General features: G+C 38.7%; 1 protein-coding gene across 6 annotated transcripts in view; it reads left to right on the forward strand.

The window, feature by feature from the left end:
* The window catches only part of PUS10 (pseudouridine synthase 10), a 71,911-nt gene that overhangs the window by 37,490 nt on the left and 13,392 nt on the right, over positions 1 to 21,029 (forward strand). For 5 of the 6 annotated variants that reach the window (XM_039478893.2, XM_010333572.3, XM_074399541.1 and 2 more), the window contains exons 5-14: positions 1,419 to 1,453; positions 5,703 to 5,814; positions 7,836 to 7,897; positions 8,223 to 8,268; positions 10,400 to 10,464; positions 12,016 to 12,101; positions 13,054 to 13,179; positions 19,748 to 19,804; positions 20,674 to 20,750; positions 20,844 to 20,899. In XM_039478893.2, coding sequence (XP_039334827.1) covers positions 1,419 to 1,453; positions 5,703 to 5,814; positions 7,836 to 7,897; positions 8,223 to 8,268; positions 10,400 to 10,464; positions 12,016 to 12,101; positions 13,054 to 13,179; positions 19,748 to 19,804; positions 20,674 to 20,750; positions 20,844 to 20,899 — 722 coding nt within the window. The remainder of the gene's footprint in view (positions 1 to 1,418; positions 1,454 to 5,702; positions 5,815 to 7,835; positions 7,898 to 8,222; positions 8,269 to 10,399; positions 10,465 to 12,015; positions 12,102 to 13,053; positions 13,180 to 19,747; positions 19,805 to 20,673; positions 20,751 to 20,843; positions 20,900 to 21,029) is intronic. The other variant, XM_074399552.1, reaches the window with a different exon arrangement.

Consider the following 21,029-nt stretch of genomic DNA (forward strand, 5'->3'; position numbering starts at 1 on the left):
CCCACCGCCGCCACTGCTGTTCCTACAACCCCTCCTGCTGCTACCGCCCACAATTCCCAACTGCAGCAGGCATGATGGCAGCGGCCACTCTGGACGGCCCACGCTGCCATCACTGGGAACAAGTTGTGCCTAGCTAGCAATTAATTTATTCTACTTGGCTCACGTCTCAAAGAATTAATGCAGCTAATCTTTCCAAGTGATCATCAGTCTTTAGGAGTCTATAGAGTGCCCTGCTGTTCACTTGAAGGAAGTCCTGTTAGTTTAGAAGGACAGGGCTCTACAGCATATACATAAATTAAGCCGTGTCTTGAAGTGGATGTGAGTGATAATCTTTGACCTCTTTTTGTGACACACAGAAACTACATATGGTATTTTACTGACTTATACAATGTTTGTCATGTTTACAAAATGCTGTGTGCTGTGGGGGACATACCATTACCTTTCTTTAAGGTGAAGCTGTGGGAGTCTAACAGGAAACAGAAATCTCAGTGTCAGTCACTTACTATGCAAAGCATTTGGCATAAATTTCATTTAATCCGGGCCAGGCGCAGTGGTTCACGCAGGTAATCCTAGCACTTTGGGAGGCCATGGCAGGTGGATCACTTGAGGTCAGGAATTCAGAGACCAGCCTGGCCAACATGGCGAAACCCTGTTACTACAAAAAATAAAATTGCCTGGCATGGTGGCTCACACCTGTAATCTCCATACTTTGGAAGGCTGAGGCGGGCGGATCACGAGGTCAGGAGTTTGACACCAGCTTGACCAACATAGCAAAACCCCGTCTTTACTAAAAAAAAAAAAACACAAAAATTAGCTGGGTGTGGTGGTGCGTGTCTATAGTCCTTAGCTACTCAGAAGGCTGAGGCAGGAGAATTGCTTGAACGCGGAAGGCGGAGGTTGCAGTGAGCCGAGATCACACCATTGCACTCCAGCCTGGGCGACCAAATGAGACTCCTCCGTCTTCAAAAAAAAGAGTACAAAAATTAGCTCAGCGTGGTGGTGGGCACCTGTAATTCCAGCTACTTGGGAGAGTGAAGGAGGAGAATCACTTGAACCTAGGAAGCGATGTTGCAATGAGCTGAGATCCTGCCACTGTGCTCCAGCTTGGGCAACAGAGTAAGACTCCATCTCAAAAAAAGAAAAAGAAGAAAAAGAAACACTCATGCCTCATTAACGAGAAATAGAAATCTGTAGGGAGGAGAGGGATACCCCTGTTGAATTCTTAGGCCATAGTAAAATCTTACCGCATTTCTGATTTTAAATGAGACTGAGGTCACTGGTAAATTTCTGAATACTAACTCATCCCCTAAAAACGGGAGTTTGATTAGAAAATTAGTTAAGCACTTCAGTAATGATATAGAGACTTAATTTCATGTTTCCTCCTTTTCTCTTTCTGGGTGTGACTAAATTGCCTACAGCATGCTGCATGGTTGCTGGTAAAACAGGAAATGGGGTAAGTAATTTAGGTAGGGAATTTTTGCTACCACTTAAATACAAGCTACCTGGTTCTGAAAGTACTTTTACTACTACAATCTCTGTTTTTAGAGTGCATTCACTAGCTACTAGAGAAATTAGCATAAAGAACCAATTTTTGTTGCATAAATTTAGGGTATCAACCTTGTTTCATTAGTTTATTTGCATAGCATATTAGTTTATTAAAACTGATTTTTTGTGTATTTTAATATGAATGTAAATACATGTCTTATATGCATTAGGCGCTTATATAATGTAGTTTGGGCAATTATTTACAAATAAATTTTATGTATTATTATTATTATTTTTTAAGACAGAGTCTTGCTCTGTCACACAGGCTGGAATGCAGTGGCGTGATCTCGGCTCACTGCAACCTCCACCTCCCTGGTTCAAGCAATTCTCCTGCCTTGGCCTTGCGAGTAACTGGGATTACAGGAGCCTGCCACCACACCTAGCTGATTTTTGTATTTTTAGTAGAGATTGGGTTTCACCATGTTGTCCAGGCTGGTCTCGAGCTCTTTCTTTTTTGTATGTTTGTTTATTTTTTTATTTTTTAAAATTTTTTATTGCATTTTAGGTTTTGGGGTACATGTGAAGAACATTCAAGATTGTTGCATAGGTACACACATGGCAGCGAGATTTGCTGCCTTCCTCCCCTTCACCTATATCTGGCATTTCTTCCCATGTGAACCTGGAAACCATCATTCTCAGCAAACTGATAAAAGAGCAGAAAATCAGACACCACATGTTCTCACTCATAGGCGGGTGTTGAACAATGAGAACACATGGACACAGGGAGGGGAGCACTACACACTGGGGTCTGTTGGTCTCAAACTCTTGACCTCAAGTGATCCACCTGCCTCGGCCTCCCAAAGTGCTCGGATTGCAGGCGTGAGTCACCACACCCAGCCTAAAAATAAATTTTATATTGGTCTTAGAAACTATACCATAAAACTATGTCATAAAAGATGAAAAACAAATAACTGGCAGAACAACAGTGAGTTTACACATAGGTAAGACATAGAAAACATAGATTCACAATCTTTTATCTGAAACCCCTGGAGGCCAAAAATATTTTGAAATATAGAATTTTTAGATTTGTAAAATATGTTGTTAAAGATCATATGTACCATATCCTTCCCCCATAGGCTCTGGGGTGGTACTACATAATCAAACATATTAATATTTCTGCAACAAAACATATGAATATTCACAGTAAGTTTGATAAAGTCTCTAAATCGCCTCCTTCAAGTCAGGATTTGATTGTCAACTGAGTTTAAATTTTTTTTTTTTTTAACTCTCCAGAACATTTTGGAGTTTGAAACTAAAAATTCTCTACCAGTATAAAAAAGGGCCATGTCACTGTTGGAGGTACCTGTATGCTCTGGAGAGAAAACTCCAGGAAGAAGTACAAATTTCTATTTTAGAATTTCAGACTTGGTTAAGTGACTTACATAAAAACAGTTTGGCTTTTTTGTTTGTTTTGTATTGTGTATCTGCATTTTAAAAAGGGTAATAACTACATAGGGTTTGGGGGTTTTGTTAGGTTTTATTAAATTAGACTCAAATGCTTTAGATTCTGGTATAATAAAACTTGATCCTATGTTTTTAGAAATTTGCTAGCATAGTCAGAACTTGCTTTTTTCTAAACGTTTTCAATTTATATCCATGTTGCTTATGAGTTACTTTTTCTTTTCTTTTCTTTTTTCTTTCTTTCTTTTGAGACATAGTTTTGATCTTGTTGCCCAGGCTGGAGTGCGGTCGTGCAGTCTCAGCTAACTGCAACCTCCACCTCCTAGGTTCAAGTGATTCTCCTGCCTCAGCCTCCCAAGTAGCTCAGGATTACAGATGCGCGCCATCATGCCTAGCTAATTTTTTTGTGTTTTTAGTAGAGACAGGGTTTACCATGTTGGCCAGGCTGGTCTCGAACTCCTGACCTCAGGTGATCATCTGCCTCAGCTTCCCAAAGTGCTGGGATTACAGGCATGAGCCACCGCTCTTGGCCTTTTATTATTTTTTATCAAAAGATTTTAAACTAAGTTTAGTTCTTCCAAAAGATTCTGATTGATACAGGGATAATGGAACACAAAAAGATAAAGGTCATTAGTTTTTTTCTTCAGTGTCCCTAGTTCATTCTGGGTTGAAAAGTTTGTGGAGAAGTTGTTTTAGAGAATTTACAAAAAAAAAAAAAAATTAATAGTGTTGTATATGCTGGTTCATCTTTTCTCTAGAAGGGCTGTTGTACTGTATCTACAGCAAAAGTGATTGCAATTGGCATTCTCATTAGTATTTACCTGGCAGAGAAGAGAAAGAGAAATGTAGTTACTAAGTATGAAATGGGGACTGAATTTACCTTAAAGAGTACTAGGCCCTCTAAAGGACAATCAGGTATATGCTAGGGACTTCTGTGAAAATATTTACCCCAAATTGTATTAGGAAAGTTATTAGCCACATTTAACTTTCAGGATTGGAAATCTGACATTTTAAGTATTATATTTTCCTTATATATAGGGATTTCCAAGCTGTCCCATTAACACTTTCCTCTGGCTCTGTAATCTGGAGAGAAAAAGTACCTATAGTTGAAGTTTTTAAACTAGACTAAAATGCACTAAATATATGTCAAAGACTTTGAAGGATTTAAAACACCAGTTTTTTTAAATACATAATGCGTAATGTTTTAACTCACTTTTGGGATTGGCTTTTGTAACAACCCTTTGGACTTTCCAGAAATCTAAACAATTTTAAAAATAGCTTCCATTCTTGTGTTTTCTATTTCAACTTTTTATTCTTTAAAATGCATTTTCATATATGATTTAAACTGTGATAATATTTTGTGCAAATATTGTTAAATAGTTGGATTGTTGACACAATGTTAGGATAGTCTTTAAAAATACCTAAAATGTTTCTGATATTCAGAGAATTATGAACACTTTATAAAGCTAAAACACTTAGTACTTTAATAAGTTCTTGAATGTAAAGAAATAATTTGATTATTTGTCAGATGTAGAGTTTATCTGGCTATTGCATTGTTAAATCACAATTCCAAAGCATATGAAAGCACTGTCTGTAACCAGTTACATTCTCAGCTGAATACAGAATGGATAGATCAACTATTTACTTTATTTTATTTTATCTTTTTGGATCAACTATTTCTTATTTTGCATTTTTAGAGGAATGGTGGTCTTCATATTCTTTTTTTTTTTTCTGATCAACTAAATTCAGCCATTAGCTTAACTACTTTTCTTTTTTTTTTTTTTTTTTTACCTGTAGTTAGTAGTGTCTTTTGGTCTTAAATTACAGTGAATTAAATTACAATGATATTGCCTACAAGGAATAATTTCTATCAGTGAAAATTGGGCATTAAAAGGGATGTTGTATAAGTTGGTCCTTACATCTCTTTTATTAAAAGCAGCCCTATAAATAGCCACAAGGCTGGTATGAAGTTTTAATTATTTGAATGATGTGGGCTTGTTAGTTTGTTAGTGATATCCCGGTGTTCTCAGCAGAGTAGAGTGGTTTTAATAATACCACACTGTGTTTTTCATCCCTTTTACCTCAAGTTCCTTTCTATCACAATTTTAGGTTACAAAGTAAAGCTAGAATTTATAAAAGGGACTTCCCCAAACCTATTTATTGTCTCATGAGTATATTTTGGGGGAATGTCAAATTTTATTCAGATATTTATCTGATAATAGATTGATGAGCATTTCAGGACATTCATACTTTAGAATTTAATATTTCTTCTTCAGCAGTAAAGTTTTTTAAAAAGTACAACTTTTATGTTGATTTCCCAAAAGTAAGCCCCATTTTCAACAAGAGGGGAAAATAAGCATTTTAAATGTGGATGTGATTATTGTACTACACAGTTTTATAGTTTGTGAGCAATAAACAATCATCTCTATCCCATCTTACTGTTTTCTGATGTATAAATCCTGGAATCTGGCAATTGTAGCTCAGAAAAACCCATTAGTGTACTTTTGACTTTGAAGCTTTAAACATTGTGTTATATGCCATTAAAAAAGCAGTTCCATGATTCCACTAGAGTATAAGGTTCACAAAGTGAGGAATTTTTGTCTGTTTTGTTCTCTGCTTTCTATTTAATGTGTAGAATAGTGCCTGGTACATGCTAGGCACTCAATCAGTATTTTAAAAATAATTGCATAAATTCTTGCCTTTAATAGAAAAAGTGAAGTTTTTCATGTCAGTGAATTAATTTTTATGTTATTCAGAAAGCAGAGTCTGTCGCTGGGAAGAGATGATATAGTTCAGCTAAAAGAAGCCTACAAATGGATAACTCACCCCCTGTTTTCAGAGGAATTGGGTGTTCCCATTGATGGAAAGGTATTGGGTCAACAGCATTGCTAATTTTATTCTCTGATTTTATTAGTTTTACTTCATTATATGGCAGGGTTTTTGTTAGCCAAAGGATCTTCTTTTTAAATAATCCAGTGAAGGATTTTTAAGCTTTTAAAATGTTAAATTCTAATAGTCTTAAATTGAAGTCAAAGCATATCTTTTTTTTCCCCCCAAGACTTCTTTGTGACCTAAGACATTTATGAGGGTACCAGGTACCCTAATTGACCTTAAAAGGTTAGAAATGAATATTTGCCTTTAATGTATTTATGGTTCAGTTGGAGGAATAGACTTGTTACAAAGCAGTATATAAATAACTGCAAGCAAATGTAGAGTCAACTCTGGAGTATTTAATTTTGGTTTATCTGTGGCTAATATTATTTTCAAATGCATGGGTAGAACCTATTCAACTACAGTGAGTATGAGCTCAATCCTACCTTGCTGGTATCTTAGATCCCCTTGTTTACTTTTAGGCAGTAACTGCCTTTGAAACCAGAACATTCTTCTTTTCCAGAGCAGACCTTACTTCAGTCTCTGAAATGGGTTGAATTTCAGGGAAGACTCAACAGGCTTCCAGATGTGAAAACAGGAAGGTCATCTTAAATTAGATTTTAATATTATGGCCTTGTTGCTTCATTATTTTGCTTGAAGGGAATTCCCTGGATATCAGATACACCCCTATTCAAATAAAATCACAAAACTATCTTCTAAAGCTAAATAATTTTTTAAAAACCATTCTGAATTATGCAATAATATATCCTTCTGTAAGAATACGCTCTGTTCTGTAAATTGAATATTGAGAGAATAGAGAATAAAACTACTTCACAGTATGAAGAGGAAATGAGGTAATGAAAGTACTTTGGAAATTAGGGAAGTCATTAATGCAAAATATTTTTACCTCAAATTTCAGTTTTGAAGCACAAATAATTTTACATGTTATATCAGTGAGAACAGAAAACAGAAAACAAAAGATGCAATAATCTAGTAGATTCTGGTTGAGTGAAGTTTCCTGAATAAAAGGAATGCGTTGTTCGTTTTAATTATTGTATAGATTAGAATAATGAGCAAAAAAAAAAGTTATTCATTATTGTGATTCTATAGTAGCTAAGTGGTCTACTGACTATCCAATGAACTCAGTAAATATAAAGACAAAATTGTAACATAGTATAACATTTTTAGCTTCTCCCTTCAGCCCATATGGAATTTTGTACATTATCCATGGAGGTAAAAGTAAAATCATGCTTCTTTTGGTGTACAAGGATATTAATTGTAGCATTTTTTGTTACAAAAAATGTTCTACAGCTGAAATGTCTGACAGTCCCAGAGTTGAGAAGATTTCCATGATATTAAACAAAGCAATTTTCTAAAAGCATGTCTTAAAAAATAACACATATACATTTATATTCACAAAAATGCCTGGAAAGAAACACCAAATTGTTGATGGTTCTACTTCAGTGGAATGGGATTGGAAAACTATTTTGGTATTTGATGATTTTATAATTTATGTGTATCATTTTTATAATAAAACAAAAAAATTAAGATCTGCTTTTAAAACTCAAATCCTTTAAGATGTTTGAGCACTTTAAAAAGAAGCTTCATACAGTTTTTAGGAATATGAATAGTATGTTTTTTGCCTTGCTAATAATTCAAATCTTAGTATTGGCAGAATAATTCTTCATTTCTTTCCTTTATTACTTATTTTCAATTCTCTAAATTCTCATTCATCCTCAGACCTAATTTACACATTTATCCAAAAAGTATATAAATTTCTTTTAAAACTTTTTTGGTAGGATCACTAACGACTGAGTTTTAGAAGTTAAAAACAAAAAACAAAAAATGATTTCCTTTACAGCTGCCCTATGAACAAGTTGATTTGAGAGCAGTATTTCCAGTTTTTCTGGTCATTCTTTTCTGAGCCAATCTTTGAGAGTTAATTTCTATTTCCATTCATAAGTTGTTAGATGTTAGTTTCCTTTTGCTCATTTTTAAACTGTCTTTATAATTTTTAGAGCTTGTTTGAAGTGAGTGTGGTCTTTGCTCACCCAGAAACAGTTGAGGATTGCCACTTCCTGTAAGTTGCCATATAAACAATGTCAATTGTGTAAAATTGTTAATGCTGTTTGGTTTTCATGAAAAGAGTATTGCTTCTCTTCCTAATAAGCATTCTAGAACTTGTTATATCTTAGTAGGTTTAAAATGTGCCCTCAAAGAAAATAAAGTAAAATGTGCCCTCAAACATAGGTTCCTGGGCAAACCAATGTAGTTCATATAGGGACTCATTTTGTCTGCTCCTGATGACCTGAGTTTAGCAGCCATTTTGTATAAAATATATTTGAATTATATCCACCCCAAAATAAACTTAATAACCTTTTATATGAACTTGAATTTTATTTTAGAGCTGCGAAATGCCCAGATTGTTTTAAGCCAGCCAAAAACAAACAGGTAAGGAAGGGGTCCCACTTCTTACTCTTGAGTGAGTTTTGTCTGAGCTGAATATTCAAATTTCCAACAAAAAGGATATGTATTAGAAACATGGCAACTCTATTATACTAAGAATCAGTCTAAATATTTGCTACATTAATTTTTTTTCAACTTTTTCAACGTTCACGTCTGGCTAGCACACAAACATCCTCATGTTTGTGTCAGTGTCTAGATTGTTCCCTGACAAGGTTAAATTTAGAACTAGTGTTTCAGTGATGTTACTATTACTCATTAAATTCAATGTTTAGATTTTAATCCCCCAAATTGCATCATCTGGGAAAATCCATGTTAAGTATCAGCAGCATTACAAACTTTCAGCTAACATCCATTTTGTAGAAATTGATGTTTAGAATGTATAATCCAAAGTAAGTTATTTTGTTTAGGACAGTCCTGAATTAACATGGCCTCTTTCAGGCTACATTTGCAAAAAGGGCATTTTATTAAAACTCTCCTTTATCATCTTAATGTTAGCTGATCTTCATGTTAATGATCAAATTAGTTAACAAACACTTTTAGCTTGTATCATGTCAGGATAGAATGATGTGGAGCAATATTGGTAATCTTTCATGCCCCAGTTTCATAGGTGGTTTCATACACGGACTTAGGCATTCCTACAGTTTCACTGACACTCATTTTGTTGTTGTGATTGTTAAAAAGAACATAAGTTCATTGTCACATATACATCTGTTGGTTTTGCCTCTTGCTTTAACTAATTACTGGGCCTTTTAGAACTGGGGGGAAAAAATTGTAACATTTGCCGAATGCCCTGTGCAGAAATAATTAGAAATGCAGACTGAGCCTAAGGCAGGAGCTCCCTACTTTTCTCATGTCATGGTACATCTAGAACATTACCATGTTTGTTCAGCACCCTGAGGTTAACAGATGGAGTTGCTTCAGATTGGCAGCACCAGGCCTGGGGTTTCCACTGTATGAGGCCCTGCTGAACAGCCCTTGTGAACTAAAGAAATCAACATCTTGGCACAACCATGGTCCACTGCTTTGCCATGCCAGTTGGGAAGCCCTGTCCAGATAACCTGTAAAGATGTATCTGTATTGAAGATCTAGTTTTATTTTATTTACCCTTGAGGAAATATAATAATAGGTATCAAGTAATAGGATAAGGAGATTTTTGTTAAAGCATCATAGACACCACACCATTTGGCCAGTGGGAGTTGTACAGTCTCAAGTATAATTTTCTTGACTCATGGCTGGGAGCAAATTGAATGACCTTTTGAGATTTTTTTTCAGGTCTAAGATTTCATATCTTATCAATTAGGCACTAAATTTTCAGTTGTAACCCTATGGTATCTTATAGAATGCCATAGTGTTCCCTAGAACATGATTTTGAAAAAAATCATTCCTTTGACTGGTGATAAACTGTTGAGCTGCCTACATTGTAATCCTTTTCAGTCAATTGCAGTTTCTCATAACGGAAGAAATAATTGTGATTTATCATAGTAAGCCATGTATATATGTGCTAATTAGTTCTAGTATGTCTACTGTACAGTTTGGCTTTTCTTATCTTAAAAAACCCAAGCGGAACACTTGTTGTAGATGCCCTTCTGCTCAGTACAGTGGTTTGCTTACTTTGTGGCTGGTGATTGCTACTGAGTTGCTAGATGCCAGGGCAGGCAGGTTGGCTCTGCTTTATCCCTTACTCTGGCAGCCAACTCCTAAATTACATACTGAAGTCTGAAGGGATGTAGGAAAGAAAAGGTAGCGGAATCAATCTAAATTCTTGAGGTCAAGGGGAAAAAAATTAAATCACATTTCCTAGAGTGTCATCACTTTTTGTATTTTAATTATACTATAATTTGAGGGAAGTGGGACAGTGTAGTGAAGGAGACCTGCTCTGCTAGATCTACCTGTAATTACAGACATAGACCAGATTGAAGAGAGGTTGCAGAGGTATGCCAGTTGCAGAACTGACATGAATGCTTAAGTTTTATTTATTTTCTTGAAATGCTTAAGTATTTCTCCCTGCTAAGTATATGAAATGATAGAATTTCTCCAACCATGCTCTGTGTTTTACCTCTGACATTTTCTTGTCTGGATAGTAAAATGTCTTTTCTTCTCATTTTACCCTATATAGTCTGTATTCACTAGAATGGCAGTTATGAAAGCCTTGAATAAGATAAAAGAAGAGGATTTCCTTAAGTAAGTAGAAGTATAGAAACAATGAAGCATGATGAAATTTTAGAATAAAGGGAATGTTAGAAATAAGCTGGATTACCCTGTAACGAGACGGTGTATTTCTGGGGCCAGGACTGCGTCTTAGTCATTGTTCTCTCTCCAACCCCTGGTGCAGTACCTGGCATGTAGTGGTGTTGAGTAAATGTTTGTCATATTCATATTTGAATTTATGAATCAAGTCTAACTTTTTATTTATTTATTTATGTTTTTGAGATGGAATTTTACTTTTGTTGCCCAGGCTGGAGTGCAGTGGAGCAATCTTGGCTCAGTGCAACCTCCACCTCCTGGGTTCTAGTGATTTTTCTGCTTCAGCCTCCCAAGTAGCTGCCATTATAGGTGCGTGCTACCACTCGCTGGCTAATTTTTTGTATTTTTAGTAGAGACGGGGTTTTGCCATGTTGACCAGGCTGGTCTTGAACTCCTAACCTCAGGTGATCCACCTGCTTCAGCCTCCCAAAGTGCTGGGATTACAGGTGTGAGCCATCACCCCCGGCCGAATCAAGTCTAACTTCTTAATTTAGAAGAGGGTATTGGTATCCAAAGAGGGAGTTGACTTGCCTAAGCTAGTAAGAGAGTGGATCTGGAGCCAGATTTCTTGACATTCTAGCCCAAATTTAGTCCTGTATTTCCTAGTATCGTTCATCTCCAGAAGGGGCAGAGGAAGGCTCATGAGTTTCCTCACTTGTTAAGATATGCTAAATAAAATAAATGCAATAAACCCTACATTTTAATTCTTGGTACGTTCATTTATTAAATAAAATATTACTGTAGTTTTCTTTCCAGAAAATCCTTCAATACATTTTTTTTTTTTTGAGACGGAGTTTAGCTCTTGTTACCCAGGCTGGAGTGCAATGGCGCGATCTCGGCTCACTGCAACCTCCGCCTCCTGGGTTCAGGCAATTCTCCTGCCTCAGCCTCCTGAGTAGCTGGGATTACAGGCACGAGCCACCATGCTCAGCTAATTTTTTGTATTTTTAGTAGAGACGGGGTTTCACCATGTTGACCTGGATGGTCTCGATCTCTTGACCTCGTGATCCACCCGCCTCGGCCTCCCAAAGTGCTGGGATTACAGGCTTGAGCCACCGTGCCCGACCCAATACATTTTAAACAATGATATGATAAGGAGGGTAGTCAGCAGTGAACTGCAGGTGACCATGGACAGCAAAATGGTTAAATGAGCCTGGAGGGGCTTCCTCTTCTTATGTATGGATTTTTCCCTCAAATCTTGAGGCTTTTGGAAAGCATTAGGTTGGTGCAAAAGTAATTGCGGTTTTTGCCTAGGAGGATAAGGCCTCCTGAAGGTGAAAGGTAGCAGCAGAGCCCTTATGTACTTACTGCCACTCTCATATGTTAAAAGTGGTATTCCACAGGCCTGCAAGACCTGTATTGTTCCAAAACTAAAAGTTAGCGGGAGACTTGGGCTCTGTGCATGTCTCAGACAATGCTGATTCATCTAAGTTTTGGGATTCAATATTATGTCTGGAAAATAGCTATAACATTTATTTTGTTTTTCAGGCAGTTTCCTTGTCCTCCAAACTCACCAAAGGCTACATGCACTGTTCTTGAAATTGAATGTGCTCATGGTGCTGTTTTTGTGGCTGGTAAAATATTTAGTCTAGAATATACATACACTGTGAACATACTCTCCTTTCTGATAACTCAACTGACTCCTGTTCTAGTTTATTCTTGTTGTTGTTTTTAGATTCTAGTAAGTTTACTCTCTTGAGAAGTAGCATTGATAGCCAAGCTTATTTGAGGTTTTGTGGGCATTCTAAAGAATCACTCAGGAGATTTTAAATGCCATGCCAAAGAAAAATGGCACTTCCCAGGTTTTAATAGTTTTCATCAGAGATAGCCAAACAGAAATATGGGTAGATGCCAAGACCCAAAACTGGTTTGAAGAAAAATAGCAGGACAGAGGTTATTTTATAACATAAAAGCAAACTTGAAAAAACAATTTATTATCTCCAAAATGACTAAACACTTGGCTTCCACTGGAAAGAAATTGTTCATTGACTTTCCCAAAAGGTAATCTGGAGACAAAGTTTTGTTTGAAAGTTACAACTGTTTTATAGCAATAGCTGAAGTGAAATTGCTCTTCAGCCTTAACTATAATATCCTATCTTAGGGCAATGAAAGCTACCTGCCTTAATGTAGCTTTATTCATCAGGCATAAAAGCAAGTTTGCTTGTGTGTGTGTGTTTTTTAAATCCTTGGTGCATTCATAAGATCATATAACTTGTTCAGTCAGCCAATCAAATTAATTATGTTAAGTATTCCTTTCAAATTCATTTGATGCACATTCATGTCATATATTTTTACCCATCTGTTCTATTGTTACTTTAAACCTTGCTGTTTAATTATCTACATGTCTATGTGCCAGGTCTCGAAATTGGACTGTTAGTTAGGTAAAGGATAGGCCTTGTTTTATATCTTAGCCCTTAGGATATGGGCTCTTATTTATTTACTCCTTAAATAGTTGTTGCTTCTCTTTTTATCGCATTATATTAATCACTCCATTCCATCCAGGCTACTTGATTCTTTATTTCTCAGGGAGATATAATAAATACTCCAGGAATCTACCACAAACTCCTTGGATAATTGATGGAGAAAGGAAGCTGGAATCTTCAGTGGAAGAATTAATTTCAGATCATCTGTTGACAGTATTCAAAGCAGAGAGTAAGTGTTACAATCTTCATACTTTTTTTCTTTTTTTTTTGAGAGAGGGGCTTGCTGTATCAACCAGGCTAGAGTGCAGTAGCATGATCACAGCTCACTGCAGCTTTGACCTCCTGGGCTCAAACGATTTGCCTGCCTTGGCTTCCCAAAGTCCTGGGATTATAGGCATGAGCCACCCTACCTGACCTAATCTTCATATTTGTGTGTGTGTGTGTGTGTGTGTGTGTGTGTGTGTGTTCTGAGAGAGAGAGGATCTCACCCTGTCACCCAGGCTGGAGTACAGCCTCAACCTCCCAGGCTCAAGCAATCCTCCCATTTCAGTCTCCTGAGTAGCTGGGACCACAGGTATGCACCACCATGCTCGGTTATGTTTCAGTATATTTTTAGAGTTGGGGGTCTCACTACATTGCCCAGGCCGGTCTCGAACTCCTGGGCTCAAGTGATCCTCCCACCTGGGCTTCCCAAAGTGTTGGGATTACAGGCATGAGTCACTGCACCTGGCCATATATGTAATACACTGACATTCATGAATAGATATCTTGGGGGTGGCAGGAAAGAGTTCTGTATTTTGCTCATCACTACCAAGTCTGGGCCTCTTGGCCATAGGCTTCCTGTGAACAGGGATCATCATGTCCTGGGTGCTGTTCTGGGCTGGATTTCAGCCAAAGCACTTGAGAATATCTGCCTGTCCTCTCTCAAGATGACTGCTCTGCCGGGCGCAGTGGCACGTGCCTGCAATCCCATCACTTTTGGAGGCTGAGGCGGGTAGATCACTTGCAGCCAGGAATTCAAGAACAGCCTGGGCAACATGGTGAGACCATATATATCTACTAAAAATATGAAAATTAGTCAGGGCATGGTGGCGCACACCTATAGTCTCAGAGACTACTCGGGAGGCTGAGACACAAATCGCTTGAACCCAGGAGGCAGAGGTTGCAGTGAGTCAAGATCACACCACTGCACTCCAGCCTGGGTGAAAGAGTGAGACTCTGCCTAAAAAAATAATGAATTAATAAATAAAAGGACTGTTCCCTCCTGGGGAAATACAAAACAACTGAAACTACTTTAAATGAATGCACCTAAGCCCTGACCCTGGTATACCTCAGCCTTGGCCTCTTTGGGGGAATATGAGGAAATTAAAATACATCTTCAACATCCAGTGCTTCTTCAAGAGTAATCATGACAAATGTTTGGCTTCTGTCTTAACCTATGAAGTGTCCTGGAATAAAGTTCAGGCCTAGAGAAAGTAAATCAACAGGAACCATTTTACAAAGACTGAAAAGCAGCTGTACTGTTTTTGAATTTAGGTATTAACGAACCTAGGTTTGTGAGATGAGTCAGGTCCTGTCAAGTTTATGTTTTCCTTGTCTCAACAGGCCTGTCAGGTCAAAGGCAGCATAAAGTCCTATGATTTTAATCACAGGAAATTGTGTTACACATCAGGAAAAACTGCAAGGCATGAGTGATGTTACTCTTTGGAATGAAACTCCTAGCATAATTAGAAAACCTTTTTTTTTTTTTTTTGAGACAAAGTCTTACTTTGTTGACCAGGCTATAGTGCAGTAGCGTGATCATGGCTTACTGAAGCCTTGACCTCCTGGGCTCAAGCAATCCACCTGTCCTCAGCCTCCCAAGTAGCTGGAACTACAGGCATGTGCCACCATGCCTGGTTAATTTTTTTGTATTTTTTGTGGATATAGAGTTTTGCCATGTTGCCAAGGCTAGTCTCAAACTCCTGAGCTCAAGCAATCCACCCACCTTGGCCTCCCAAAGTGCTGAGATTACAGGCGTGAGCCACCACGCTCAGCCAGAAAACCCTTTTTTTGACAAATCAGCTAGAAATTCATCCTTGTCTCTGAAAGACCTTAAGATAAGCATGCTTTGATAATGACAAACACATGGTCTAGATGAGATATGGCTGACCCTTCCAGCTCCCTCACTTGGAAGGAGGAAAGAGAAATACTTCAAACTATATCCCTCTTATAATTTGTTGCCTATCACGTAGGTGGCCCTTTTTTTAAGGGTCTTTAAGAATTGTTTACTAAACAGAAAAAAAAGGTATCCCAGCACCCTAATATTTTCCAAAATCTTAGCAGTAAAGACCCTGGGCTATTGCCATGAGCTTTTGCCCAGTTAATTTGGTGTTTACAAATGGATTATCACATAAGAGTTAAGCAAGTTATAAAGGGCTGAAAATAAAGCTTTAGCCCAAAAAGTTTCATTTGGATTCTTTTTGGGACCACCTGTCACACCAAGTGTGAGGTTCCAGCCCAAGCTGGAGTGGGTGAATGAGTGGCAGGCAGCTGAAAGAACACTCAAGGAATCATAGAGTGTTTTGGACATGGCTCTATTCTCTCTCTCTGGGCACAAGCCCAGGTGCGAGCTATATATGTATGGCATCAGCAGTGTAGTTATACCTTTTACAGACAATAGTGGCTCTGAGCCAAGCACAAGTTCACATGAGTGATCACCTAATGTGCCTCACGTGGTGTGGTTACATAATGTGTGGGGTTGCACACTTGCGCACTAAACCTGCTGAGTCATGCTGTGTTGGAAGGCCACCTCAGTCAACTCCTGACTAAAAATGCAGCCATTTCCCTAGCCTGAGGGTGTCCTTGACTACCTTAATCTCCTGTGAGACCCCTTGCAGGGCTGCTGTTATGTTCTGCTAAAGGTATAACATTGTGTTATGTTTACACAGGCTATGATGGGTACCCATCCCACACTGGTATTACCCCAGTGTTGCTCTATGCACCACAGTGCCTGGGCTGGGGGTACTACATGTTCCCCCACTAGCCAGCTCCACCCATCATAAATGCTACAGGCCAGCCAGGGGGTGAGTGTGCTGTGGGTCTTGCAGCATCCTTTGTCCAAAGCTTGTGTATTGTGTTCCAGGTGTCAGCCATGGGACCCCAGGTCTCCAACCATGTCCAGTTATCTGCAGACACAGGATGTATGTGCCAGGCCAAGCTGGAAGGGCAGTACAGATCCAACAGTTGAAAATATTGGTCACCTCAGCACAGGTGTGGGCCCAGTCCACAATGTAGTTGGAGCATGTGAATCCAAAGGGCTTGTGCCTGCTGAATGGCCTGCTTGGCTGCTAGAAGGTGATTTCAGCTGCATCACCCCAATCTCAGGGAAGATGGGTGTTGTCACTTCTAAATCTCAGTATCCTGCTGGCTACATCAAGTGTCACACCAAGTGTTGGGTTCTAGACCAAGCTGAGGACCAAGGGCAGTGGGTAGATGAGTAGCTGGCAGCCGAAAGAACACTGGAAAAATTGCAAGGAGTTTCAACATGGATTTATATTCTCTCTGGGTGCAAGCCCCGGTGCGTGTGGTATGTGCAGTGTCAGTAGGGTAGTTACACCTTTTACAGACAATAGTGGCTCCAAGCCAGGCACTAGCTCACGTGAATGATCACCTAATGCATCTCTCATTTGGCATAGTTGCATAACGTATGGAGTTGTGCGCCTGTGCTCTAAACAGGCTGAGTCATGCTACACTGGAAGGCCGCCTCAGCCTACTCCTGACTAAAGCATAGCCATTTCCCTTATACCACTTTACTCCTTTTCTTTAAGAAGATTCAAAAAAGTTTCAGTTCTATTTGTGCCCCAGGGAAGTCCCTGTTACCTCTAGGGCTGCTGGAACTGGCTCTGAAACAGTTGTGTTTTCCCCCTTACAATCTTTAATGAAGACGGTTTGTTGTCATTTTCCATTTGAGTGGGGTAAATTATCCCCAAACTGAAAAGAGCATATTATATGCTTGACAGCTGTAAATGTGTGCTGACATAATTTATTGAGAGCCCCCGGAGAAAAAGCAGACCTTTGGGCCTCAGTGCTCACTGGCTCCCTGTGAGGGGATAAACTCTTGTTGTTTGAAATCTCTGATTAATAACATAAATTTGCTGAACCTGTGCTTCTCAGATATATTACTTATTATTATTGATGAGTGGTTCTCATCTGACAACTCTGGGAAGATGGTTCTAACTGTGGTACCCCTACATTTTAAAGTTCTATAAACTAAGCCAGTATTACATGGAGCAGTGTAGCTACCTGTATAAACATCCCTTCCCCTATGTGGGATATACCAACTTCTTTCTCAGTCACTTCAGACTGGCATGTCTTATTGTCTACTTGTTAACTCTGTAATGAGTAATAAATTTTGACATGTTCTCAAAAATCTGTATGTCTAAGAAATTTTATCCTAATATATTAATTCACTTATTGAATAAATATTTTCCTCATCAGTTCTCTACTAAAAACTGGTCAATGACTAGCTATAGGATGAAGTCCAAACCACTAACCTGGATATTCTGGGGCCTTCATTGTCTGGCTTCTGCCCATTCTTTCAGTCCCATTGTCTGTCTGCCCCAAGCACGAGGACCACTGCAGATTAGCTGAACCACTTATAGTTCCTGATCATTCTTGCCCTTGATTTTTTTTTTTTTTTAGGGGGATGAGACAAGGAATAATATGAATTTTAAAAACTCAACTAAGTTTTAAGCATATATTTTCTAGTACTTAAGGCAGTGGCTTCTTTTCCTTTTTTGTCAGCTGCTATTCATAATTGCACACTACTAAGTTTTCAGGTTTGCCTCCCAAAGTTTCTCTCACTCTGGGGTCCAAGGATGTTTCCTTAATTTTCAGGTCTGAAACATTTTTCTAAAAGATCAATAAATATGCCTTCTCCTTTAGCCTGGATCAAATGCTTTGGTGGCCTTCTCAAGGACCTCGCTTTCTGTACCTCTTTCTAACTGATGAGCTGGAATTTGTGGGAAGTTTTATGGCTGACTTATGATTTTGAGATTTCTGCTGCTTCAGTTACTAGTAGACTTAACTATTTGAGGCCTGTTCATTCCCTTCACGCCTACCAGTCACAGGTTCTTGTTCAGTCACTGTGGACCCTCTGTTTTCCTGACAGGGCTGACTGGGAGACGGGGGTGGGCAGGTATAAGACAAATCATAGCCCCAAGGAGTCTGCATCTTCAGCTTCCCAGATGCCGTTTTTGAATTCACCACTGAGCTATGGCCATCTGTCTGTTGTTAGTGCTACAACTTGAGTTGAGTCTGTTGACTCTGACTAGAAGATACTGATGTTGCTATGGATTTATTAGTAACTTGACACTGGAGTGTAAGCACAGAATGGAGGGTTCTTTGGGACTTAGTGGTTCACAGACTCCTACTTCCTGCTTGGCCTAGTTCTATATCTAAAAAAGTTGTTGAGTAAGCCCCCTGCCTTTTTTTTTTTTTTTTTTTTTAACCATTTTCCCCTTCCAATATTTGCAGCTTTTAGTCTGTGATGATCTATTTATCTTAGAGCACACACTGGGTTTTATCATGGTTCCAGCTTAGGCTTGATGACATATATAATGAATTTGCTTCTTAGAGTCAAACCTTTTTTTTCTCACCTTTTTCTTTCATGGAGTTTAATTCTTTTTTTTTTTTTTTTTTTTTTGAGACGGAGTTTTGCTCTTGTTACCCAGGCTGGAGTGCAATGGCGCGATCTTGGCTCACTGCAACCTCCGCCTCCTGGGTTCAGGCAATTCTCCTGCCTCAGCCTCCCAAGTAGCTGGGATTACAGGCACGCGCCACCATGCCCAGCTGATTTTTTGTATTTTTAGTAGAGACGGGGTTTCACCATGTTGACCAGGATGGTCTCGATCTCTTGACCTCATGATCCACCTGCCTCGGCCTCCCAAAGTGCTGGGATTACAGGCGTGAGCCACCGCGCCCAGCCGAGTTTAATTCTTAAATAATAAATGTTTTTGCTTTGTTCTAAGGAAAGAAAGAAAGATGATAGAGTTTTCACTGTAAGCTTATGGCCAGGGTGGTGGTGGGTTCTTCTTCCAAACAGCGCTCTGCCTCGGCTTTCCCATGGGATGGTAGTTAAGTTCTGATGTTAACATCAGAAACACCTAGCTCTGCCATTTACTTGTGTGACCTTGGGAACATTACCTAACTTTCTGAAGCCTGGCGTTCTTTTATACCTACTTTATAAGGTTATAAGAAGGATTAAATAGTACATGGTCCAGGTGTGGTGGCTGACACCTGTAATCCCGGTGCTTTGGTAGGCCAAGGCAGGAGAATAGTTTGAGTTCAGGAGTTAAAAAGCAGCCTGGGCGACAAAGCAAGACCTCATCTCTACAAAAATTAAAAAAATGGCTAAGTATGTTGGTGTGCACTTGTGGTCCTAGCTACTTGGGAGGCTGAGGCAAGAGGATTGTTTAGGTCCAGGAGTCTGAGGCTGCAGTGGGCCATGATCACGCCGCTGTACTCGAGCCTAGGTGACAGAGTAAGACCTCATTTCTAAAATATATATATATACATATATATATATATAATTTTTAATCCAATGCCTGGCATATAATAAGTGCTCAATAAATGGTGTTTACTATTAGCATTACTATTTTTAGTAGAGATTAACATTAGAGGTGGGATGATGACTCTTCCTTGAGATTCTCCTGTAGATTGTTGAAGACCTTCAATTGGGTTTCTACCAAAGGTTGGGAATGAATATCTTAGGGCTGTTATGTCTCTAATTTTTTTTCTTTATCTGCTTTTCAAAGGTTTCAATTTTTCATCCTCTGGAAGAGAAGATGTAGATGTGAGAACATTAGGAAATGGTAAGACGGCAACAGCATCACCTGATGAGAACTAACTTTCTGATTATCATCCTTTATAGACAGCAGGCTTAGCATAGTCACTCAGTGAAAACCAAAGTGAGCAAGGCCCAGAGCTTCTCCAAGGGAGGAAGCTTTGTGGATTATAGAGGTCCCTTTATGAATTATATGAAATATACCTTAACAGGAATCATTTCTTTGGAGGCCCTCCTAATTGCATACCTGTAGGTTATAAGGGACTTGTATGTACATTAATAAAAAGGTGCTTGCTTTTTTTTTTTCCCAAAAGTTTGATTATTAATCATTTCATTTATAACATTTCAGGAGGACCAGTACGGTTTTCAAAATGTACATCTCTATTTAAAAAGTGATTCTGCTGTCTTAACCTTCATGTCTCTCATTTTACCCTGTTACATTACCAGAAACATGATGACATTTAATCTTGAACTATCTGAGATTTATAGTTCCTTCCTCTCATGGAACCAAAGCTTTTCCCTTTTACTAGTGGATCACTAGGAGGATGGATTTCAACAGGGCATTGCTGCATGTGACAACTTTACATTAGTGTAACCAAGTTAATTAGTGGTTATCTGAACTGCATTTTGTAATTAACACAGGCTTGTTCATCGACCTTTGGGAAAGCAGTCATTCTCACATACAGCCTGTGCTGGGGTTTAGTAGCCTCTCTGCCCCAACAAAAAGCCCGTTGATTCTTCTCACACATTCTTCCCTCCCTCAGATGTAGTCATGTCACTAAACTTTCAGTCCTCTAGAGCTCAACCCATTTTTCACACCTCCTAACCCTCTTGCATTAGCCCAAATGTTAACTCCATCAACACGTTTCTGTTTCATGACGGGGTGTGTGCTGCCAGGAAGGCCCTTTGCAATTGAGCTGGTGAATCCTCATAGAGTACATTTCACTTCACAAGAAATTAAGGAACTTCAGCAGGTAAACCACTTCATGACATGGAAATCGTCATGTTTGTGCAACTCTGTAACTGAGCTAGACTTGCTAATTGTTTTTCTTTTTCTGCTACTACAGAAAATTAATAACTCATCTAACAAAATCCAAGTACGTGACTTGCAGCTTGTCACAAGGTAAGAGTAGGCTCACTGGAGATTATTTCAAAAGAGATGTTTCAATTCCACGTCATATATCTAGATAAGGGAATTGTACCCAGAATGTATAAAGAACTCTTAACAACCCAATTAAAAAATGGGGAAATGA

Source organism: Saimiri boliviensis, chromosome 1, assembly GCF_048565385.1.
Source record: "Saimiri boliviensis isolate mSaiBol1 chromosome 1, mSaiBol1.pri, whole genome shotgun sequence".
NCBI classification, from domain to species: domain Eukaryota; kingdom Metazoa; phylum Chordata; class Mammalia; order Primates; family Cebidae; genus Saimiri; species Saimiri boliviensis.